Below are 25,633 nucleotides of genomic sequence, written 5' to 3'. Positions count from 1 at the left end.
GAGGGCCCAGATTTGCCCATATCTGATTTGACAATTTCTTTCCCAAGTTTGTCACTCTATATTTTACTACCTCTATAAACTAGGCACTCTCCGGCTTCAGTAGAACTGACTTTTCCCCATTTCTACGCATGCGTACATGAAAAGGGGGAACTGAAAAAGGCGTGTGGTGGGGGGGGGGGGGGGAGAGAAGTTTACCGCGCATGCGTAGATAAGTGAGAACCAGCCAAGGCTGATGCAGGCGATGTATACAGAGAGAAGAGGCGCTGCTGTCAGGTAACCAACCAAGCCCTTAAAAGTCACAGAGGGGGATGTTATGAAATATAAACTCCCCTTTGATTTCAGTTGTTAAGCAATAATAGAAGGTCTTTCTCTTGGAGGAGTTTCACCTTCAGTAGCCTGGGAAAATAGACAAGTTTTGGCTGTTACCCATTTTGTAGTTCAATTCATGGGGTTCCAGAAGTCCAAATGGAAGATAAGAAAGTATCTGTGGCAAGCCACAAGGCCCCAGAGCTGGGAAGACGACAGATTTGTTTATTATTTTTTATTTATTGTTTACTTATTTGTTTTTATGGTATGTATTTGTTTATATTTATTGTTTATGCTTATTGTTTGTACACTGCTTTCCCCCCAAGATTGGGACCCAAAGCAGTGCACAACCTAAAACCTAATGCAATTAAAAACATTTTTGAAATACTGAAATTAGAATTAAACTATAGTTGTTATTAAAAGAATTTGTTTAAAATGCATTTTTAAAACAATGAAATAAATATCGCTTAAACAGTTCTCCCAAGGTTGCTGTGAGTTTTCTGGGCTGCATGGCCATGTTCCAGAAGCATTCTCTACTGATGTTTCGCCCACATCTATGGCAGCCACCCTCAGAGGCTCAGAACCTATGAGGATGCCTGCCATAGATGTGGGCAAAACGTCAGGAGAGAATGCTTCTGGAACATGGCCATGCAGCCCGGAAAACTCACAGCAACGCAGTGATTCCAGCCATGAAAGCCTTCGACAGCACAGTTCTCCCAAGACAGACTAAGCTCTTGCCTTTTCCCCCTCTATTCAGAGAAGGGGGCTGTTCCTATTTTTAATAAAAAGTGATGTATAGTACAATATATTGACCCATGGATAAGTTGACACAAGTATTATTTTTTTACTACATTTTCTAGACAGATGGCTTTTAATTCTGGATGTGGCTTTTAACCTTGGATATGGCTTTTAACATTGTTTTATTGTTTTAATGTTGTGTGTGTAATTGTGTATTATTGACTTTTTATGATGATTTATTTTATGATTGATTGTTTATAATGTCTATTTGCTTTGTTTATTATTTCATGTTGTTAGGCTCCCTGAGTCCCCACGGGGAGGTGGGGCAGGATACAAATAAAGTTTTGATTGATTGACTGATTGATATATGCATGAATGTACAAGGTAATAAGAAAAACTGTATGTGTGAAAGCAAGTCTCCACATTCATAGTACTTTAACCCATTGCGGTGGCACCCTTGTGGTGCTGAACTGCTGATTTGAAGGTTGGCAATTCAAATCTGCGGGACGAAGTGAACTCCCGCTGTTAGCCCTGGCTCCTGCCAACCTAGCAGTTTGAAAACATGCAAATGTGAGTAGATCAATAGGTACTGCCTTGGCGGGAAGGCAAAAAGACGCTCCATGCAGTCATACTGATCACATGACCAGGAGGTGTCAACGGACAACGCAGGCTCCTTGACTTGGAAACAGAGATAAGCACCTCCCCCAGAGCCATAGATGAGCACTGCCTCCAGAAGCTGGAAATGAAAGGAGAAGCCTTTGCATTTGTCTGCGTATTTGTGTTTCATTGTATTTCATTGTAACAAGGCATTGAATGTTTGCCTTATCTGTTTATATAGTGTAATCCACTCTGAGTCCCCTTGGAGAGAAGGGCGGAATATAAATAAAGTGTTGTTGTTGTTGTTATTATTATTATTATCCATGTAAAATCATCTCATTGTGTTAGTAATTCTGCAAGGAGCCCCCAGATGGCATAGTGGACTAAGTGACTTGAAGGTTGGGTTGCTGACCTGAAAGCTGCCAGGTTCGAATCCCACCTGGGGAGAGTGTGGATGAGCTCCCTCTATCAGCTCCAGCTCCATGCGGGGACATGAGAGAAGCCTCCCACAAGGATGGTAAAAACATCAAAACATCCGGGCGTCCCCTGGGCAACGTCCTTGCAGATGGCCAATTCTCTCACTCCAGAAGCAACTCCGGTTGCTCCTGACACGAAAAAATAAAAAAGTAATTCTGCAACAGATGCATGGAAAGTAATGTTATTTATGTTTTGCAGTTAAACAGATGTATAGAAGTATTGTAATTTGGGTTGTGTAGTTACACAGATGCATGGAAAGACATGTCATTTTGCTGAATTTTGTTCAGTTTCACATTGTACCCATCTCATAATCATCCATGCCTGAAACAATTCTTTCTTCTGTACAATTACACTTTGTTTTAGATTTTAAACCAATGATTCAGAAACTGGACGTTCTCTTCCAATCACCTCCAATTTTAGTGAACACAAATCCGGTAATAACCTGCAATAGATTATTGTGTATGAAAAATAGCCCCTGAACCCTCCCTGATCCTAATTAGCATTCCAAGTAATAAAACGTATAGTGTTGTTTCTCTGAAAAGACCTACTTGATAAGTTTTCTTCTTTACTGTTCAAAGGCCACTGACACCAAGGCAACAGAATGGAGTCCAAGTGTGGCAGTCAGACTACGCGATTGTTCAGATCAACTCTACATACATTCCTGTTAGGAGGTACCTTTGTTGCCTTGGGGTCAAGTCGTATCCTTCTGATGAAATACTCTGCCAATGAAGGTATGCATTTGTCAGCATGCAGATATGACCTTCAGATTCTCTGTGAGCATATGATATGAGGTTTTGTTATCAGACTGTGTAGTCCTAATCTATTAGAACTATGTACTAATCTTAATTATTTCCTCAGTGCACCGTTCTGCAAGAACAGTTTAAGTAAACGTAGGGTAGGATTGAGTATTACAAGACCTGAAAATTGTATATGCCCTTCTCTTAACATTAGCTGTTGCCACCAGTAGAATCATAGAATCATAGAATCGTAGAGTTGGAAGAGACCTCACGGGCCACGAAAATCCACATATTTTCCAAAAACCATAAAAAGCCGTACTATTCTGTAAGATTTTATTGCACAGGGTAACACTCTGCCGCTATTCTTCATCATAGAGAGACACAGCATTTCAAAAGCTACTGTTGTGGGAATTCATTTCATTTATTTTCATTCACTTGGATCCTGGTGGGTTGGTGGTGATGGCGGTCTAATGTGCCTCCTATTTCATGTGGTTGGCCAGTTTAGGCACCCAGAAAACCTTCTGTGACATCAAATATTAACACCCCACTACTAAGGCTGCCTCCAAAGATAGAGGTCATGCAGAATGCAGCAGCTTTGTTAGCAACTGGCCTCAGTTACAGGTTAAAAAACCTTATCCAAAAAGCTTAGGGTCAGAAGTGTTCCATTTTTTTTTGGATTCCACCCAGCTTTTGGAATAAGTACTTGCATGTACATAATGAGATACCTTCGAGATGGGACCCATGATTTAACTCGTAATGTTTCGTATACATCTTATACACGCAGCCTGAAGGTAATTTTATGTACAACATTTTGTGTGAATTAAACCACTGAAAGCAAAGGTATCACTATCTCAGCCAACCATTTTGTAGTATTTTGGATCTAGGAATTCCAAAAAAAGGATGTTCAACCTGCATCATAAACATATACACCCCATATTATATCAATGCTAAAAGATCTGTGCTAACTACTAATTGGCTGTCGAACAGTGGACCAGGTTACCAAGGAATGTCATTTTCCCATAGTAGTCTTCCAGACCACTACGGGTCTTCAGGAAAATGCCCTGCTCTTCATGGCATGTCCTGTAGACACAGAAATATCCCTTCTTTCTTTTTGTTCCAACCTAGGCAAATAACCTCCCTTTTGCTGAATATCAGGCCTCAATGCTATTCTTTTTTGACGTCATCAAAAAGTATCTTTTTTACTTTGACTTTCTGTACTCAGAAACAATACCAAAATATTTCATACATTTTATTATTGTATTTTATCGAACTGTTGCTGCTTTGCAAATAAGAAGTGTACAGCAATTCTTCTAATGACAGTAATTTAATCTGTTTTTCTTCAGATAATAAATATGATTACCTTCCTGCAACTGTGAATGTGTGTTCAGAATTAGTTAAACTGCTGCTCTGTCTGATAATGGCACTTTGGGTAACTAGAAAAGGTAAATTGTTACATGTAGCTTTTTAGACGATGTTTAGCATGGTTCTGTACTTGCTGGATGTGTGTCAGTGTAATTTATGAAATGCATGACATATATCAGTCTGGCTTTGTTCTTTATTCCCAGTACAAAGTGACCGTGTTGAAGCAGTCCATTTGCTTTGAAAACTGCAGCAACATTCTAAATTTTCTGTTGTGCTTAAAATGTCTTTTATGGTCCGAAGAAGCCCACTTCATGCAATTAATATTTGCAATTCCTCCCCCTTCTCCCTGTGCAAAATGTTTCTAAAATCTCCAATAAGTGTTTTAATGAATGTGTGGTGCTTTATGAGACTGCAAATTCAAAGAAGACATAATACAATAAAATATATAACATTCTGTAGCTTAGAGTTCATGTGCCCCTAATACAAACATATTGTCTACCAGCCTACCTTTAACCAAATGAATGACATTTCTATAAAACTCTTAAGAGGTTGGAGTTAATTAGTTATAAGCAGTGTAATCTTAAGATGATAATGACCCGATCTGTTTTTCAAGTTATGATTTTGTGTTAAATATATTTTACAGAGTGATCCATGTTATTTCCTTAAGTTTTATAACAAGCAGCACACTATGACATTAACTTTTAAAGCAGGGATGGGCCTGCTTTAAAAATGAATGATGCCTAGAGACCACACTACTTAATTTTCATCCACTCTGAAGGGCTGCAGTGCACCACTTTGATTACCATGTTTCCTTTGGAGCCATTTTGATTTCAGTGGTTTTAACAGTTGTCTGGGCTACACAGATTTTCTAGATGTGTATTACTAATACTGTTTTCTAGTCAGTAGGCTACATAAAATGATCATAAGATGCATATTTATAGAAGTATCAAATAGAGATGATTATTCTATGAGGTGAAATGCTTGCTAGTCATTTTCATTACTTCATCAAATACTAGTAGCTAAAATGTTCAGATTCCAAAGAAACGTGGAAGCGGTTCATGAATCTAAGGTTTCATGCATGTCTTTTGAATACCATTCTTGTTCTAGTCATAGAAGATTTCTGAAAGAGAGGGACTTAGAAAAGTGGTTAGTGACATGTTGTAAAGGTCAGCTGCTTCGAGAAGTACAAACTTTAAAAAAATACAATCCTTGAAGTCACTTAAATGTTTCATTTGCTTCCTGCTTTTTTTGTTTGACAATGAAGCTTAATGCTCATATTTCACCCCTCTTTTTCTTTTGGATACTCATTTAAATAATAAAAGACTTGTTTCTACCCCTTTGAATCCCTCTTTTCTTCTGGCCTAACATTGATATGTGTTTGTGTTTTTAAATAAAATGATTAACATTTGAGAACCTCTTTGACTCAACAAACATGCCAGTTAGTATTTATCTTGCTAGCTCTTTGATGTGTGAAGCAGGTTACTGGTTTACTTCTCCTTCAAAATAAGTGCCGTAGTATGTGCAGAACTGTAACCTTCAATCTTTTACAAATATAGCATCCTTCTTATGAAATACATATTACATTTCACAAGTTATACATATTGATATATTTCCCCCTTGTTACCCATGATTAGCAGCCAATAGAGGTGGTTCAGTGAGCCTAGTAGCATGGGAAAAGGCCCTGTAGGATTAGATTACATCTCCATCCATTCTAGTTTCCTACAGTGGAGAAACATACCTCAAAGATATTTACTGCCTAATTCCCACTATGTCTCTTTGGTAACTAGTAGCATGCTACCTAAACTTAAATATTCCCTGTCACTGAAGGACCCGTCCATAAATGTATTTCATTCTTCCTCCTCTTAGAGGTCCAGTTGCACTTTACCATTGTTTATATTCTGACGTTGTTGAAAAAGTACTATACTTAATGTGAAGGTACTTGAAAATCGATTTTTGGCATCTCCCAAGTTTTTAGATGGGAGCACTTTCATTAGATGCTTAAATGTGCAAATCTGTTTGGTGAAGTTAAGAAAAAAGATCAGCTGTACGTGTCAGAGCAAAAGTCCATCTATGGGCAGTAACTAACCTTATCCCAACAAGATACACACAAGCAGGGCACAAATGCAATAGCACCTTCTTGTTCCCCAGCAAAAGCATTATGGAGAACAGCTTTCAGAAATCATAGCTTAATTCATGCAGGTGAAATATCCTTTGAGAAAAACATATTAGAGTTTAATATTTGAGGTTATATCTGATTTCTGATAATTTTAATGCTTTGTATTTTAATAAAGCAATTTACAATAATATTAAATGTTAGCCACTAAGTGCTCATAACTGTTTCTTCCTCCTTCTGTTTAATGTTTTCTTTTTCTAGGAGGATATTCTCATAGTGGATTTGGCTGCAGCTCATGGAGGCAATTGTATAGCTATATTAAGTGGTCAATTCCTGCCTTCCTTTATTTTCTCGATAATCTGATTGTCTTCTATGTGTTGTCCTACCTCGCACCAGTAAGTAACACCTCAACAATGAAGAAATACTATCTGTCCCCAGAGTTAATCAGGAGATAATTTGTTCAGTGCCTATAAGTAGCCTCTGTGAAATTACAGTCAAGCCAGGACTTGGGAAAGTCAAGTCTTTCTCAAGTGTTTTTGCTTGTCCTCACTAATGATCTTATCACACTTGGGGCTTTTGGCCCCTTTCTCCTCTTTTGGGACGGGACCTACCAAAGGCATTCAGACGATGCTGGCTTGGCCCCACCCCATTGAACCCTGAAGTGACGAGGAAGCGTCGTAAGGCGCTTCCTCGCCACCAATGCAAAGTAAGTTGTGTTTTGGGTAGCTTCAACGGAGCTACCCGTATTTTTCTGCCCTTTCCCCCACCTTGTTCCGTTCCCTCCTTGGGGTTGGAGGGCATGCAGGATGATTGCCAGCAAAATTGGAGCAATGGTGAGGTAAATGTGAAGCGATCCCAAGTGTCTCAGTAACTGAAGTTGTTCCTTTCATAGAGGTTTTCATCATTCAGAACATATTTGTGGTGGAAAAAGAGATTTCAGGAAAAACATGAGGAATGCTCTATTTCTTCTTTCCCCCATTTTTCCAAAGTGAGAGTTTTTGGGCCTTTCTAGAAAGCCATTTCAGTAAATCAAAGCCCAATTTGATTTTGAGGTTTTTTTTGTTTTTTTTTTTAAGAAATGGTTTTCCAATTATGAGTTTTAATTAGGTTGATAAATCATGGTTATACTGTTAGTCGTAGTGCTAGCTGTCTTGATTTTTTTTTTTAAAAAAAGATTGGATTGGATTGGATTGGTGGATTTTCTATTGCTAAGTTGCATTTGGCTTGTACCTTGACTCCTCCCTTTTATTTTACTAGGCCATGGCTGTGTTGTTCTCAAATTTTGTCATTATAACGACGGCTCTCCTGTTCAGAATAGTGCTGAAGTAAGTAGCTATAGAGATGGCATTTTGCTGCTTCCTTTCTTGGTAATAAATTCTGTCTAGTTCTTGTTAATGCAATAATAAAGTAAGGCCAAAGTAATCAAAGTAATTTCCGTTCCCTCCATGCTGATTGCTGGTGTTTAAGGCTACAGTTTAGAACACATCTATTTGTGTGTCCGTCCTATTGAACCTAAATCAGACCCAACTTGGCTTAATAATTCCCTTAATTTTCAGTAGTGTGTTTTCTGCAGTATTTTGAGTGCATTTTTCTTATTTGCTCTTTTTTTGGCTTTCATTTAACCACTTTGCAAATCTAATTCTAGAACTTCAGGCTGCCCCTGTAAAACAAGGTACAAAACTCTGGGAGGCCCAGGGATGAATTTGCCCCCTCCCTTACTAAAACTCACTGTAGTATTTTTTCTTCTAGTTGTCACTAAAATTCAGCAGTGTAGCTTTCGAGGGACTCTGTCATGCTATTTTAGACAAGAGTTGTATATACTCAAACAAGTACAGCCATATTCTTATAAAAACTATTACAGACAGTTCCCAGGTTACAAACATCCAACTTACACACAACTTCTAGTTAGAAATGAGGGTGAGACAACAGGAAGTGAGAGGAAACCTACCCCTGTAAGAATAGGAATTTCACTCCTGAAAGAGTTATCCTGGAGCAAGGGTGTCTCTGCTGATTTTTTTCACCAATCCTTGTTTCCACAACAACCCAAAAACATTCAAAATCCTGTTGTCACAGGGATAGAAAATGAGATGAAATCTTCTGAACAGGGACACAGTCAAGAAAACAAATGTTATAAGGGCGGTAACCCTTCCCCTCTTTTAAACATTACAGTCTGGAAGATACTACTGTGAATTACAACAGTTGACTGTACTTATTATTTTCATTATTGTTGTTAACTCTCAGGTTATAATGTTTGTACATGATGCTCTAAATTACATAGCACATTTTATGTTTTGAACCTTTATAGTATTTGCTTATCTTTTTCACATAGAAAGAAGATAGCTCTATACTCAGAGAGGCCTGACTATTTCTGTGGCCTTTACATGTCACATCTCTTTTTATGTTTTGAACCTTTATAGTGTTTGCTTATCTCTTCGACATTGTATAGACATTTGTGTGTATTTATCATTATTGATTTATTAGTGCCGTTTCATTCTGGTCCATACATGCTGAATGAGTCTCTTCTCTACACAGGCGGCAAGTCTCCTGGGTTCAATGGGCCTCTCTGCTGATTTTGTTCCTGTCTATTGTAGCCCTGACTACAGGAACAGGGAGCAACAAGGATAGCTTGGCTGTGCATGGTTTTCATCATGACATCTTTTTCAGCCATTCAAACAGCTGCTTGCAATACACCAACCCAGAGGAGGAATGCTGGGGAAGAAACTGTACGGCAAAGTGGTCCTTCCCCAGTTTGAGCTGGAACGTCACAACTGGTATAGGCACCTCAAGAACAGTTCACCTTGGCCTAGGACATCTGCTCATACTGGTACAGTGCTTTATCTCTGCCTTGGCCAACATCTACAATGAAAAGATATTGAAAGAAGGAGGGCAGTTCAGCGAAAACATCTTTGTACAAAACACCAAGCTGTACCTCTTTGGAGCGATGTTTAATGGCCTGATGCTGAGTTTGCGTTCTGAAAACAGGCGTCGCATAGAATACTGTGGTTTCTTCTATGGCCACAATGCCTTCTCTGTGGCCCTGATTTTTGTCACTGCCTTCCTGGGACTCTCAGTGGCTTTTATCTTGAAGTTCCGGGACAACATGTTTCACGTTCTGACAGCCCAGGTTACAACTGTCATCATCACCACAGTGTCAGTCTTTGTTTTTGACTTCAAACCTTCTCTGGAGTTCTTCCTGGAAGCTCCTGTTGTCCTTTTGTCCATATTTATTTACCATTCCAGCAGCCCTCGATGTGTGGAGTATACAGCTCAGTGGGAGAGGAGCAAACACAGCGGAGGTGCATGGGAGCGCTCCAGCGGGGTAAGGCTTTGAAAGGGTCCCCTTCAGGACCCCATTATATGAATAGCTGTTGTTAACACTAATAGAAATTTTTCCTTCAGTGGTTTAAGTAGTACCGTTGACCTATGAATGTATGGCCTTCAATCAATTCTACAAATGTTCACCACCAACTTCCTCACTGTAGTGAATCTATTTTTGAAAACAATGGTAACACAGAGAGAAGAAACACTGTAGCTATAGTTGTTAGGATGTGGAAGAAACCATCAGAAATGATTTTTTCTCTCTCCCTGCATTGAAGAAGTACCTCTAGAATGCCAATGCATTGTTGTAGAACTGGCCAGCAGTGTAGGGGAAAGGAAATAATGGCTTGTGAACCCAGTTGTGTTAGTTTCCCCTGCAGTCTCCCTGGATGCCTACTGATTCAGGAAGGAGACCATATCCAATATAGTTTGTGTTACTGGAGTGAGCGAACCAGTTGTTATAATCAATTCACTCTTTAACAAAGGAAGTGCAAAAGAGACTATGTTGGCTGGAGTTCAAGAAAAGTCTTGAGGATCACTAGGCAACACCTTTCCCACCTCTGCTGCCAACTAAAGCACTTTAGAGCGCTTGATTTTATTGTAATACTAGCATATGTACCTGACATTTTCCAGAATTGCATTTTGTAATGGTATTTATTAGTAAAAAGAACTTTTAGTTTTATTATTGTAGGGGATGGTTTTATCACCATACTAAAACACAAAGCAATATTTTCTTTGTCCCTCAGGTAGTAACCATGATCTTCATGGCAACCCTCTAGTAGACTGTTGGGGTTACATCTGGATCTTTCCTGCTAATTTCTAAGTTGCCTCACATGCGTGCAGCAATTGTACTGTGTTTTCTTTTGGATTGACTTTGTCCCATGGTTTTTTAAAAAGGTATTTCACAGTCACCTTGTTTGAGTAAATGAGTAAACTTATTTACCAGAAGAAAACACAAAGCAGTAGTTTCTCTGTTTCTCAAATCCTGACCTCTGGGGATATAGGATTTCATGGCAAACTAATGGTTCTACTGGCCTCTTGCATTTGGTTCTGGCCAGTTGCAACTTGCATCAGCCCCACATCTGGCTGTGCTGCAAGTTCTGGCTGTCCTCCTAACTGATTAGATAGCTCAACCTTCTTCATGGGCTGAAACTCCCATCATTCCCACCTGCCTAGCAGAGGGGCAAGGATATTGGGAGATGCATTCTAGCATGTAGGCTGAGCTGTCTTACTATTTTGGAGGAGGACCGCACCCTCAGTCTTGGCAGGAAATCGTGTGGTTCTCTGGATGTGGGTGGACTACAGCTCTCATCAGCCTCTACCATGAAGTATATCAGTATTTCAAGTTTGGTCATGAAGGGCATGTGTAGCAAGTTTGATCTAGGTCCATCATTAGTGGGATTCACACAAGTTACAGATGTGGGTGGACTACGACTCCCATTATCTTCTGTCAAACCTCCCCAAAATCCATCAGTATTTTAAGTTGGACCATGCAGAGTATGTGTTTCAAGTCTGGCCCAGATCCATGTACAATTGTTCAAATATACATACATATAAACAAACAAACATATTTTGACTTTTGTACATGTAAGATTTTCAACTGCAGCATTGTAGCTGCCCCAAAAATGTTAATTTTGTGTCATAACTGTGGTGGGCACATTAAAATGAGATTTAAAAGTGATTTTTTAAAAAAAGTGGTTTTTAAGAATTCTTATATTATTTTCCAAAAATACTTATTAAAGCATACATTTAGAAGAACATCCGTTGTATTCTGTGGAGCTGAGAAAAGGCAATACACTGTTGAGACAAGCCCACAGTCCACTTCACAGGTAATGTTGATTTCAACCAGTTGATTTAACTGAGTTTAGTTGTGCTTTATGTACATGATTGTAAATATTGGACACTAGAGGGCAGTGCAGACAAGGAAAGCAGTTCTTTAACGTTTGTGCACTCATTCCTATTGGCATCAGCAAATGGAATCTTAGGTTTCTGTTGAGTTCAACACACAGGTACATTTCTCCAAAAGTTGTTTAGGTTAAATATGGTTTTTGGCATTTGAAAACATTACTTTTCTATCACTCACAGAATCCCCACCAGCATGACTGTGATTGAAAGCTTTGGGATTTGTAGTCCAAAAGGACACCTTTCCCAAGTCTTTGATTTTCTGTAATGAATCTTTTCATGGACCATCAAGTCTGAAATATGGCAAAAAATGTAAGGGGAAGCTTTTCTCCTCTCCTTATAACCTTGGAACTTGGGAGCAACTGCTGAAGCTAAATGGTGAGCAGTTCAGAACAGATAAATAGCAGTGTGGTTTCATGCTGCATATTGTTAGATTTTGGAATTTGCTTCACAAAATGTGGTGGTGAAGACCAACTTGGATAACTTTAAAAGTATTTAAAAATACTCCATTGAGCTTAGGTCACCAGTGCTTATTAGTAAGCCTCACTTCCATTATTATGGAAAAAGGAGAATAGGTGTCATAAAAAGGATTCAATATCAATTTAGGAAGTGCTGGATACCTTTCGTAATATATATTAAATTCAAATCCAAATCTAGATGTCAACTTTTGACTCTCGTCTCTTGTTTTCTGTAGGATGGAGAAGAACTTGAAAGACTTACCAAACCAGACAGTGATCATGATTCAGAGGAAGAGGCCTTATAGGAAGGGTTGGACTCTCAAAGTCCAGGCAGCTCTTGTCACGTTTTGCAGTTTGAAATGTGAAGACAAGGAATTACGACGGACAAGTAGAATGGATTTTTAAAATGTTTTCCACACAAAGGTGGGCTTTGACTTGGTTTTCATAAGTTGTACTTCTCAGTATACATCTAAGTGTTTTAAGTAAATTGAGGGTGAGGCTTACTGATTACTGATACCAGTATATACCACCTCCACGGTCACCAAATTACTGGGAAGTATTTTTATGCTGTGAAGCAATAATGGGAGATGGCAACCTTTATCGTGTGCTGCTTGTGACCTTTCCATAGATCAGTACAGAAATGATCAGTACAGAATGGAGTCCCAAAGGCTTTTGATGCAGAGAAAGAACAATTTCATCTACATGTATTAGACCTACTGACTCTTCGGCACTTTACTTAGGCTACTGATTCTGTCATACCCTTGCTGTTGGGGTTAACCTTGATGCCTCAGTTGAGAGCTGATATGAGTAAAGAATAGATACAAAGAGCTATTAAGGTGCCCATCTTATAACATTACAAAGGTACAAAGGTATTTGAACTATTGTATGACATAAAATATAGGGATGAAATTATTATTATTTCATCACTTTTCAGAGTGTTTTGCCCATTAAACGTGCTAAACTTGTCTTTGCCACTGTGTCTATATGCTGCAGGCAAGAGTGATTTCAGGAATGTTTGCCACTTGAAAGGACAAGCTGTAGAGCCTCCTCTGGTGATTGGATTGACTTTTGCAATATCCAAGTCTGGCTTTTGTCCTCTGGTTGTGTTGCTTATTATTTTTTATGTATGTGATACACGGCTCTTCTTGCTGTGTGTATTGAAACTAGAGCTTGGAAAACTTCTTTTTTTTACAATTCTTTATTCCAATTCTTCACTTCTTCAAGAAAACATTGCCATTGTCCATGCTAGCTGGACGATTTTAAAGTCCAAAATAGGGTTAGGTATTCCCATACAATTTCCTCTTATAAATAAATGGTTGTGTGCATAAATCTGTCTAGCTCTTTTTGCTGGTTAAGTAACTATGGGAAGAACTTGAAATATAAAGCCTTCCTACTTGTGAATTGTGCATGAAACCAATAACAAACATTATGATCCTCACTTCTCAGTGCCAAACTACAAAGGAGACAATAGAAAGGGTGAGAACAAAATTCAGTGCAAGAAAGAACAGTTGTAATAACATATTCTAAAAATTGTATTAATGCAGCAAGTATTTTGGTATGTATGATGAGTGAAATGTAATGTTTTATAAGCTGTTTTGAAGCTGAGGAGATATATAATGGTAATAATAAAGCTGCTTATCCACATTTGTAAAAGAAGTTACAGGAGAATGCTACCTATTTTGCAGAAATCCTATGGAGTGGATAGAATGGGAAGTCCTGGGGGGGGGAAGCCCCCCCTGCATTTTTCTGGTGCCTCCTCCCCCCCCCCCCCCCCATTTTTCTGTTTTTCCTCCAGTCCTTCCTATCTCTAGGGGCAGAATGCTTGAAAACAGTTATCATAAACACTCCAGTAAGTAATATTTAACAAAATAAAGTGCAGCTGCTGATTGCAGAGATGACACCTATCTTTCAGTGGGTTGGTAGAAAAGGCCAGATTTTGATTATTCTACAAAACATCTGTCTAAATAGAGTAATCCTTAATTTGCCTCAGTATTTCTTCAACAATACTATTACAAATAAGAGTTTATTTCTTTAATAAGACTAACTTTGAAATGGTTTGTATTTATGTAATAGAACTTAAGTGTGCTTTGATCTTTTTAAATATTGTGATAGCCTACTGATTATTGAGCAAATACAATACTTGCTGATATAACAAGATGTGACCTCTTACCATTGTTTTAACATAGGGTATATTGAATTTGCTGTGGAACTCTGTCTGACTCTTTACCAGTGCCTGGGATTAACTTAATATGGGATACTTTTGCATTTTGTTTGAAATGTTTTACATTCCAGATTACTATGCCACAAAATCAAATAAATCACTATGTCTGAACAAAATTAATGGGCTTTGTGGTTTTTTTCCGTTGTAGTTGTGAACAGGACTAGACTAATATACCTTTTCCAAAGTTCTGCAACAAAGGTGAAATTCATGGGGCAATTTCTTAATGATGCAAGTAGATTTATGTTTTCAGTGATAATATATGAATTGCACTGGTTTCTTGTGGGATGCATCAAATTGTCCTGAAGATTACACACAACTTGCAAGATAGGTTTCAACTCTGTTAATCATGGGGCAAAGGAAACCTAAAATCTGTAGCAATGTCTTCAGTTGAATGTATCGTGCTTTTCCTCCTTTGCTCAGACCAGGATATAACCCAAACAAAGTAAAAATAAGATTTTGCTTTGAACTAACTTGCTTGTATTTGTTTTGTATCACCTTTGCAGCTTGTTAATTAAAGGAAGGTGAATAGAATACATGGCAGAGACTTGTTTCCCTCTAATATGGGTCAGAGGCATTTGCAGGGGAAGTTGTCAAGTGAGAGGGAACTGCTGCATCCTTCTGGTGCCTAACTCTTCCCTGCAAATGTCTCCATGTTTCATGCTTTATTGGACATTAAAAAATAATAATTCTACCTATACAAGTCCAGCAGTGGTTAGGCAGCTGGGGGGGGGCAATCATGGGGAGCCTGTGTTAGGGAGAATTAGGTATTGAGGCTAAGTACTTTCTAAGTACTGATAGCCATGTACAAATATGTGAGGGGAAGTCATAAGGAGGAGGGAGCAAGCTTGTTTTCTGCTGCCCTGCAGACTAGGACGCGGAACAATGACTTCAAACTACAGGAAAGGAGATTCCACCTTAACATCAGGAAGAACTTCCTCACTGTGAGAGCTGTTTGGCAGTGGAACTCTCTTCCCCAGACTGTAGTGGAGGCTCCTTCTTTCGAGGCTTTTAAGCAGAGGCTGGATGGCCACCTGTCGGGGGTGCTTTGAATGAGATTTTCCTGCTTCTTGCAGGGGGTTGGACTGGATGGCCCGTGAGGTATCTTCCAACTCTATGATTCTATGATTCTATGATTCTCTGCCTTGAGTGTGTCCCCTCCTGCATTCACATTTACTGGAAGACCTATTTAGGTAACACTTCTTTGTGTGGATATACTATACTTCAGCCTTGTAAGAGAATTCTGTTGTGATTATCTCACCTGGAGTGCAAAAATACATTACTTGCAAATTGCAACTCTGGCTGCTTTCATTATAACAGTATAGCATGTTTTGCAAAGGAAATAGCTAGTACTAAAAACTTTAAAGTTTCAGAACTAGGACTACTATAGTGCGGTAAGCTTTTAGTGCTTCCCACTGCATGTGTAATGTGTTTTTTTTAATTGCTTTGGTCTCTTCACTTTGGCCAGAAGTATAGCTATCCTCACTGGCATAATTTCTTCATTCAGTTAAGGAAGTAAAGCAGAGATGTTATCCTTAGATATTTCCATACAATTTCCTCTTATAAATGGTCATGTGCATAATTGTCTAGCACGTTTTGCTGCTTAAGTAACTATAGGAAGAACTTGAAACCATATATAAAGCCTCCCTACTTGTGAATTGTGCATGAAACCAATGAAAAACATTAAAATCATCACTTCTCAGTTGTAAAAACAAAAGGTGTTTTCACTCTTTTGGCAAGTTACAATAGATACTGTATGCAGAATTTGAATCTCGTACTTTGGTGGTGGCCTGTTGAAGCTGGGAAACATTTTCCTGTTAAATTGTGGTGTTTTATAGGATGCAGTAATTGAGGGGATGAATCTGAGCTAAATTGGTAATTTGGGAAGGTAATGAAAATTGTTTTTCAAACAACTGATGTGCATACAAACAAGAACATAAGTGTGTAATGTCAAATCAGGAAAGAGTTTTCCCATAAGTTGCATGTGCAGGCCATTGTAGAGTTTCTGAATTCCAATGAAGCTGTATGGATTATTGTGCATTTTCACACATCCACAGTCTCTACTTCCTACCTTGTTGGTGCTGTTTCTGTACCATGATAGGCCTTTCAGCTTCTAACCCAGTTTTGGTAAAGACAGTCATATATAATCCAAAATGTGTAAGAATAGCACAACTCAAAATGGCATCTCTGGACTAATGCCAGTCTACAAATCAATAATCAGCTGCTGATCCCTGGAGAATTTCTAGGAAAGAAAGCAAGCAATTGTAACCAATGTACCCAAATATGGTACTGGCCTCTGGCACACTGGAAAAACAGAATCGTTGATCCCCCATATAAGGTACCTTGGCAAGCACTGGGTTAGAAGATAAATTTAACTATTCTTTCCTTACTATGCAGTTTACAAATTCACATGGGATGTGTCATTGAGTGGCACTGGCAGAATGTGTTCCCTACTTTAAAAAGCAGAAATTTACCAAAGCTTTTCTGATATGCTTCTTTGTACATCAGGATGTCACTCTTACGGGGTAGTCGAAAGAGTATATTTGATGGACAAGTGCTAAGTTATTATACAGCACAGGGGTCCTCAAACTTTTAAAGCAGAGGGCCGGTCCACAATCCTTCAGACTGTTGAGGGGCCAAATTATCATTTGGGGGGAAAAACGAACAAATTCCTATGCACACTGCACATATGTTATTTGTAGTGCAAAACAACAACAATAACAATGAAAGAACAATACAATATTTAAAAATGAAAATAATTTTAACCAACATAAACCTATCAGGATTTCAATAGGAAGTGTGGGCCTGCTTCTAGCCAATGAGATAGTCAGGTTAATTAGGATTGTTGTTGTTGTGTGTCTTCAAGTCATTTCAGACTTTGGGCGAGCTTAAGTCCAAAATTATTTATTTATTCATTTACTAGCTTTATTTACTACATTTATATCCCACCCTTCTCACCCCGACGGGAACTCAGAGCAGCTGTATGTACATAAAGTATATTATATTATTAGCATAGCACAATATTAGCATTATATATATTATTGAACTATACCACTATACTGTAATATTATATGTAATATATAACATATAATTAATATTATATGGTATTATTATTAGTATTATATTGTATATAATGATAATATTATTATCAATATCATATGTATATACAATATATTATATTATTAAAATGGATATAAAAATATTATATTATAAATGAGGGCGGGGGCCAGGTAAATGACCTTGGAGGGCCGCATCCGGCCCCCGGGCCTTAGTTTGGGGACCCCTGATACAGCACAATCAACCAGCAGGGCACTACTTATTGAGAGGCCAAATGTGCATCTACACTGTAGAATTAATGCAGTTTGGCACCATGTTAACTGCTATGCCCCAATGCTATGGAATCCTGAGATTTTAGATTGGTGGGGCACCAGCACTTTTTGGCAGAGAGTGCTAAAGACTGAGCGATGGCAGTTAAAATGGCGTCAAGCTGCATTCATTCTACAGTGTAGACACACCCTCTGTAATAATCCTTGAGTCTCGACACACAACAATCATAAAAAGTTGTATTAAAACAGATCAGAATATCTTTTCATCTAAACTAATGCAGGCAGTAGCTTTCTAGATTTTCTAGCAAAGGTCTTTCCCATTGTCTGCCACTTTTTTTCAAAAGGGGAGTGACTAGGTCATGGACTGAACTTTTGTATTTATGCATATAAAGTATTACCTCGGCCATTGAACTCCACTATTTTAATATGTAACGAGTTGACATGATAACTCTTGGAGAAAATCCAAGGAATGCAGCTCTTTAAGCACAGCTAAGACGCCTTCTACACAGCTGTATAAAATTGAGATTATCTGCTGAACTGGATTATATAGCAGCATAGACTCAGATAATCCAGTTCAAAGCAAATAATGTGGATTATCTGGCAGTGTAGAAAGGCCCTAAGATGAGGTTTAAAATTTTGGACAGGCAAAGTGCATGATTGTGCTCGTGAATAATTCAATTCATTTGAACTGAATTAGGTAATTTTTCGATCCATAGCTCAAGAAAACTATCTGCAAATATGGTGATTTGTCTTTCCCACTTCTTCCTCGAAACCCAATATCTTTTATCTGCTGAAAATAGTGCCCAGAACTGGTGTGACATTGATTTTGGTACAATGCAACACAATGTTCATATGCCACTGTATGTGGCAAGGACTGGACCCTATTCCCTTTACAATTGCCCACTCCTGCTTAAAGCCCCCTTGTTCTCCCACTAATCTATCCCTTTTTGTTTTGTTTCTTGTGTGCAATATGTTCCCAAAAGAAGCTCTGTAAAAGCTTTCCATATGGAAGCAGGATAGTCATTAGGGAGGAATCATGCCTATTCAGGAAATGTTTTCAGCCCCACCTCTGTTATCCCTAAAGCAAACCCTTCCCTGACCTGACTCTCTTCCTGCTTACAGTGGAAGAAAAACAGTATCTGTAAATCGAGAGACTGTGAAAATGTTCCACAGTATTGCTGTAGTGATGTTAGCATGTTGATATTTTGCTGGTAAAACTATTATTCTGTGAATTTTATAAACACAAACCTTTTAGTAAAAAAAATCATTAAAATCAATTAGCACTCAGTTTTCTAAATAATCTCTTCTGCATTCCTTTCTCAAAAGCTATCTTTTTTTGGGGGGGAGGGTAGATTTTCTAATATAATCTATTTCACTTCTTCAGAGGTAAAATAAAAATCACAAATCACAACTTTCCAATAAATATCTTCCCTCTTCAAATGAAGAAAGAAAGCTTATATAAGTATTAGTGTCTATTGTACAGTTTATATCGTGCCTACAGTACAATGTTCATCATTGGATTGGGGGGAAGAGGGGGGTCTATACATACACAGCACCTGATAAAACCCTCAATTTAAAAGGGTTTTGAAATACAAAGGAGTCTTTATTCCATAAGCCATCAGTGATACTAGTTTGACCTATTTTGCTTCACGGATATGCATATTATAGAGAAGGCCAAAGTCCAATAGTTATGAAATCTTGTGACTGAATGCAAGAAAACTGTTCAATGGCCATAAAAAGATTTCCATGGCGCGAAGTTTAAGATTTCCAAGCACTGTCCAGTCAAAGGTTAAATTGCTAATTTCAGTAAGGGTATCCATGGTGGTAACCTTCATGGTGACGATAATCGTCTTGGTAACCGTCCTGATATCCTTGGTGATAACCGTGGAAGCCATACCCTGCATATTCATCTTCTGGGCATCTCATGCCAAGGGATTGTTGGATCGCCATCTCCTGTCGCCGAAGCTGCATAGAGTCAATCAAGTCATAGACGATCACCATCGACCACATGGGGGAAGGGTACCAGGACTTGACATTCCCGTCTTTTCCAACCAAAAGCATGGAGAAATATTCAGGGCTGATCTGGAAATAATTGCGGATGTCTTTCACCAAATGAGCAGGGAGGTCTTCTCTGTCTACACTGGAGCTCCCTAGGTAAGGTGGGAATCAGAAATAATATCAGCATTAAATTATACACAGGCAAGGTGTTATTCTGAAATGTGCTCAACACTTCTTTTATATTCCTACACCATACAGTATCTCTATTTTGGTCATTTTCACACCATGGTGGACTTAAACCTAGTTGTCAAGGGAGTTTCTTCAATAATCTGCTGTTCCTAGCAGTCAAAAAACATTGCTATGTCAATAAGCATACTGTTCTGTCCTGTTTAGCATTGTTATTCTATGCTGACCATATTCTGAAAGGAACAAGGGTTTCTGTTATTTGTTTTTTACACCGAGTTCTGATTTTTAATAGGAAAGTCAATCCAGTGGTGGAGAAAGCATTACCTATGGAAAAATGATTGTCTTTCTGAAAACGAGACCAAAACTCACTGAGAAACAGTCCTGGCCCCTCCATGGGATAAGGTTGCTAGCACCATGGGAACCGAAACGCCGAATCCCAGTGCTTTGCCTTTCCAAAAATGCTTAAAGCAAGTGAGTTTCCATTCCAGTTCTGAAATATCTATGAGGCAGACGTTAGTTGTGAGTAGTGTATGTGTTCAATGATCTTGAGGAAACAAATATAGCAATAGCCTCCTTTCCATTTACCACCATAACTTTAGTTTTGTAAAAAAAAGACAGCACTGATGGAAGGGGGGAAAGCAGAACACCATGTGAAAATAGCGTTAGTTTAATTGATTGTCAGGTTTTTAATGTTATTGTATGAATTTTAATTTTGTCAATATTTTAAATATTTTTATGTTTGATATGCGTTTTGTAAGCACTGAATAAGTGCCTGTGTTAGCCGCCTTGAGTCCCCTTTGGGGTGGAGAAAGGCGGGAAACAAATGGGGTAAATAAACAAATAAATAAAACTGCAGTAATATGAACACATAATTGGGGCATCTCAAGGGGTCGGACACACCCACATCTAATGTCAAAACCCACCTTACAAACAGGAATCCACAAATTAAACAAAATATGCTGCCTTTCTAATCAAGGTTGTTGTTTTTTTAAGTCAGAAGACAGGGAAGTGATAAGAAGCAACATTAAATTGGCACAAATAACCAATTTGGATGAGTGTACATTTCTCTGGAAATAAGTCCAATTTAACTTACACATTTAAATAGATAGGAGGTAAAGGAGTGCACTTTTAATCAAGTTAGATAAATTTAGCGCCATCAGGAGACAGAAAAATAAATAACATACAAAATGAGCTTTAAAAGTTGCAGTAGAGGTGTTGCATAGCTCAGCCTGAGCTGGAGTCAGAATCAGACTTTGGCCCCATCCAAGACTTTGATTGTAGGCCTGCAATGCAGTTGCAGACACCTGAATTGGTTTCTACAGAGGACTCTGAAACCAGGGATGAACATTCCGATGGGCAGTCAAGGACAGTTCAGCCAGATGGGCTTGTTAGCCCGGAGGAGCAGATTGATGATTTTGACAGGAGAAGGATGTTTACGCAAAGGCGAACCAAAAGGGAGTTTCTGAGACGAAGTCAGTGTCTGGTTCACAGACTCACTAACGAGGCATTTTCTCATGAGAAGAACAGCACTCCCTAGCTCCCATTGGAATGATAGCCTTGAAAACTCAAATATTCCTTGCTTCCTTTGCTTGGCAGAGGTGTCAACTTTGCAATTCAAGTGAGAAAGATCTCTCTTCATGCTCTTGCATTCGTGAATTTCAAGCCAAGTTCCTGCCTTGTGGATTTCAAGTATCTCCTGTCTTGTCAACCTTGTTTCCAGTTGGACCTTCCTGATTCTTTGCCTTGTGGATTATAGTTTCTTGGATTACCTTGAGTTTGGTTCTTGCTTCTTGTGGCTTCCTGCTGTTTCCTGCTTGTACAGGGAACTCTGTGCGGACTACCTTTGATAACTCTTGTGGGACTAAGCACAGTTCCAGTTTGGATTATATCTGCGATAGACTTTCTTGTACTTCTGTTTAAGGACAGATAAGTATATTGCTGGGTGGTTCGTCCACTCTATTGACTTTGAACTATATTTTAATCCACCCTATTGACTTTGAACTTCATTTGCTTGTGCTTGCTTATATTCTACAATAAACAGCTTGATTGCTTATATTCTGGGCTCCAGTGTGGTTTTCAAGGTGCCTATGCAGCCTTGGGATGCGACAAGAGGCATATTTTGTTTCCTTCTAATTGTTTACTATAGCTAGACAAACTAGGATTATGAAAAATTCCAGAGCTGAGACACTCTTAGTTCTTGCTACAATGGGCTGTATTTTTGGCACTTGAATGAGATGTGGTTATGTTTTTGCATCATATATGGCTGCTATTTACGTTCTACAGTCCAAGATTGTTTTAGTAACCACTGCTTTCGAATATATTGTTGTATTGACTCTAAAAATATCCACACTGTAGTAGTACACTTCAAAAGTAATACAGAGATATGCCTTTTGCGATTGGCTATTACAAGTTGTAAAGCATTTCTCACCATTGATTGGGTATAATTCTAACACTCCACCAATCTCTTCTCCAAGGCCCAAAAGTTTGAGGACAGTTATATGACGGAGACCTGTAAAAGGAAGAAGTCAATCACAGTAATAAAAGACATATCTGTTAAATGAAAAGTAAACGTTGTAATTCAAAAGTCAGATACATGTTCACCACCATTATTCTTTTTTCCAGCATGCAATACATGCAACTAATGTGGCATTGATTTAAGAATTTTGCATTAGAGATTTGGCTACACTCCCATCTCAAATGTTCTTGTTTTCAACAGGTCATAGAGGAACTATGATTACATTGAAACTGACCTTAGTGAATGTTAGAGAACTTGTGGATTTAATTATGTCCTCTCTAAGATTCCCTCATAATCCAAACACTGATAACTAATTAGAAACTGTTATTTTGCAAGGGTCAAACATAAGGTACTTCTCAATCTTCATTACTTGATTCAAGCTGTTCACACAAAAACTACAGGCAGAAAGAAAGGTCATGATCCCTTCTTAAGTTGCTGGTATTTAAGATGTTATAGACAAAGAAATGCTGAGAGCCCCTGAATTATCTATGCAGCTTAGTTCCCAATCTTTTAATTTCTTTGTACATTGGAGTCCACTTGTGGGGATTGCTGAAGTCATCTAAGCATCTTGCTCTCCTACTAGGCACTCATTATACAACTTGGCCGTGTCACTTATGGGACTACAGCCCCCAGAATCTAGTCAGTGTCTATGCTAGTTGTAGTATTTTGAGAGTAGGAGTCCCAAAAGTAACTTTTCTAAGCTCCAAGTGGCAGTCTTGTTTTTCTTAGTAGCCATAACCTCTCAATTGGCTAAAACAAACAAACAAACAAACAAAAGCAAATTATAACACATCACTCCTACATTGGGAAGAATAAACTCTGAAGTCATCGGAAGGAGCATTGTGCCAAAAGTGGCCTGTATCAGCAGTGTAGTTGCCAATCATTGCTTTAATAAAGTGGGTATTAGATAAGTCCCATGGTTGAAAGATTCTTAACCCTCCTTCAACTCCCCCCCCCTCCATGAAATTAACTATCTTTCACTATCTAGCACCCTCTTTTAGCTGCCGCCCGGATTATAAAACAATACCGCCTTTTTTAACCTGAGATAATACTTTTCTAAGCATTTGTAGGTCCCACAGGATAGCTCCATGACCACGTTTTCCTGGAAAGTGACTAAAGAATCACACTGGGAGAATTACAAATTCCTAGAGATATGTTTTCTCGAGTTATTTTTACATCTTTCAAAGAATCATAGAGTTGGAAGAGACCTCGTGGACCATCCAGTCCAACCCCCTGCCAAGAAGCAGGAAAATCACATTCAAAACACCTCCAACAGATGGCTATCCGACCTCTGCTTAAAAGCCTCCAAAGAAGGAGCCTCCACCACTGCTGAAGAGCTCTCACGGTGAGGAAGTTCTTCCTAATGTTCAGGTGGAATCTCCTTTCCTGTAGTTTGAATCCGTTCTTCCGCATCCTAGTCTCCAGGGCAGCAGAAAGCAAGCCTGATCCCTCCTCCCCGTGACTTCCCCTCACATATTTATACATGGCTATGATGTCTCCTCTCAGTCTTCTCTTCTGCAGGCTAAACATGCCCAGCTCTTTAAGCCGTTCCTCATAGAGCTTGTTCTCCATTTTTTTCTGCCTAATTATTTGTCCCTGTTGGACTTCATTTTGTTAGTTTTGACCCATCTCTCTAATCTGTTAAATCATTTTGAATTCTACTTGCATCTTCTGGAGTATTGGCTATTGCTCCCAATTTGGTGTCGTCTGCAAACTTGATGATCATGCTTTCTAGCCCTACATCTAAGTCATTAATAAAGACGTTGCGTAAAATGGGGCCCAGGACGGAACCCTGCGCCACTCCACTCGTCACTTCTTTCCAGGATGAAGCGGAAGCATTGGTGAGCACTCTTTGAGTTCCAGCATGACTTTGTAGTCAGTTTCCAATAGCAGTTGACCACAGAGTTGTGCTGGAAGACCCAGAGATTCGCAGAGAGAATATAATGAAATGTGCAAATAATCAAATCTGCAAAAGTTAAACCTGAATATGTGGAGAGACAACCATACATTATTTATTTTTTAATAAGAACAGAGAATGGCTAGGAAACCATTACTTACCAAAATTGCAGGCTTGCCCAGTGAGGGCAGCAAGCTGCTGAGAATAAGCCCAGTCCTCATCATTAGGAGCAGATATCACTAGCAGCCTCCTCCTCCATCGGAATCTGAAACAAAGGGAGAACATGCTCAGACAACTCATTCCCAAGCCTTATGCCAGGCAGGACACGAGACTGCTGTATGGGAAGCTTTGTAGGGTGAAAAGATAGAGGGCAAGAGTGGGAACGTTCAAAGCCAGCCAAAGAGGAGGCCAAGCAAACTAGGTGTTTGCGGGAGGTGAGCATTTTATTCATTGTGTTGTCGAAGGCTTTCATGGCCGGGATCACAGGGTTGTTGTATGTCTTTCGGGTTGTGTGGCCATGTTCCAGAAGTATTCTCTCCTGACGTTTCACCCACATCTATGGCAGGCATCACAACCTCTGAGGATGCCTGCCATAGATGTGGGCGAAACGTCAGGAGAGAATACTTCTGGAACATGGCCACACAACCCGAAAGACATACAACAACCCTATTTTATTCATTGTCCAGAAGCTCCCCCAACAAACATTATCTTTGGAATTATGCCCTTTATATCCACAATTCTGCTTTTCTATTAAAAAAAAACAAATTCAGGGGTTTGTGGGTTATGGATATGAGGGGGGGAAAGCAGGTTATAAATAAACATAACAATAATACTCGGATCTGCACGCTCTATTCGCCGATACATCACACAATTCTAGACACTTGAGAAGTGTCCAACGTGTGAGCCAATACAAAAGCCAGCATAGTGATCTTGTTTGCTGTGTACTAATCTTGTTGTGTATCTAATAACAACAACAACAACAACCACAACAACAACAACATAATCCTTCTATCTATGAGGGGGATGTTCCTCAACTTTATGTGGATACATGAAAACCATGGATAATAGTGAAGCATGATTGGCCCAAGAATTCTACAGAGTTATGTCGGAGAACTTTGAAAATGTCTAAAGAGAACATATTTTGTTGGCTGCGAAAAAACAAAACCCATGGATACCTATCTTGCAGATAGAGAAGGTGGGGTTGTACAGTGCCCCTTAAAATGACTTAACTATTTCTTAGCATCCTGATTTTTTGTATTATATTTATTTTGATGTTTTTAATTGTTTAATTATATATTTTTTTACAAAATGATTTTTCCATGAAATACAAACACACTTTAAAAATTCATTGACTTCTTATTTAATCATCTCACACCGCAGGTTATCTTTATGTCCATTAACTCCTCTATGAGCTTACTTACAGGATGTTTGAACTTTGTTTTTAGAAGGTAAGCAACATTTGGAATCCTAAAACACTGCCCCATA

General features: G+C 38.8%; 2 protein-coding genes across 4 annotated transcripts in view; one reads left to right on the top strand and one right to left on the bottom strand.

Annotated features, from left to right (window-relative positions):
* The first annotated feature begins 127 nt into the window (after positions 1-127).
* On the top strand, positions 128-14,345 carry slc35a5 (solute carrier family 35 member A5). Of its 3 annotated transcripts, XM_008107856.3 has the most exons (8): positions 128-273; positions 2,697-2,849; positions 4,199-4,297; positions 6,592-6,725; positions 7,588-7,655; positions 8,863-9,649; positions 11,391-11,477; positions 12,245-14,345. In XM_008107856.3, exons 2-8 carry the CDS (start codon positions 2,720-2,722, stop codon positions 12,311-12,313), a joined length of 1,374 nt encoding a protein of 457 aa, XP_008106063.1. In that variant the 5' UTR covers positions 128-273; positions 2,697-2,719; the 3' UTR covers positions 12,314-14,345. The 3 variants fall into 3 exon arrangements, with proteins under 3 accessions (XP_008106063.1, XP_062830852.1, XP_008106064.1); XM_062974782.1 differs by lacking the exon at positions 4,199-4,297; XM_008107857.3 differs by lacking the exon at positions 11,391-11,477.
* Positions 14,346-18,964: 4,619 nt separating this feature from the next.
* Positions 18,965-25,633, bottom strand: part of ccdc80 (coiled-coil domain containing 80) — a 28,026-nt gene continuing 21,357 nt past the window's right edge. The window contains exons 6-8 of the mRNA XM_003219194.4: positions 24,310-24,413; positions 22,165-22,245; positions 18,965-19,702 (exon numbers count right to left, since the gene is read on the bottom strand). Of these exons, the coding sequence (XP_003219242.2) occupies positions 19,356-19,702; positions 22,165-22,245; positions 24,310-24,413 (532 nt within the window). The 3' untranslated portion in view covers positions 18,965-19,355. The remainder of the gene's footprint in view (positions 19,703-22,164; positions 22,246-24,309; positions 24,414-25,633) is intronic.

This window comes from Anolis carolinensis, chromosome 3 (genome assembly GCF_035594765.1).
Source record: "Anolis carolinensis isolate JA03-04 chromosome 3, rAnoCar3.1.pri, whole genome shotgun sequence".
Lineage (NCBI taxonomy): Eukaryota > Metazoa > Chordata > Lepidosauria > Squamata > Dactyloidae > Anolis > Anolis carolinensis.
This window is presented reverse-complemented; position numbering and strand designations above follow the sequence as displayed.

Bases quoted from the DNA above. Each gene is read 5' to 3' on its own strand.
- slc35a5 (XM_008107856.3), top strand. From the start codon at position 2,720: ATGGAGTCCAAGTGTGGCAGTCAGACTACGCGATTGTTCAGATCAACT. The intron at 7,656-8,862 runs GTAAGTAGCTAT...TTCTCTACACAG, and splicing joins CTGTTCAGAATAGTGCTGAA to GCGGCAAGTCTCCTGGGTTC. The intron at 11,478-12,244 runs GTAATGTTGATT...TGTTTTCTGTAG, and splicing joins GCCCACAGTCCACTTCACAG to GATGGAGAAGAACTTGAAAG.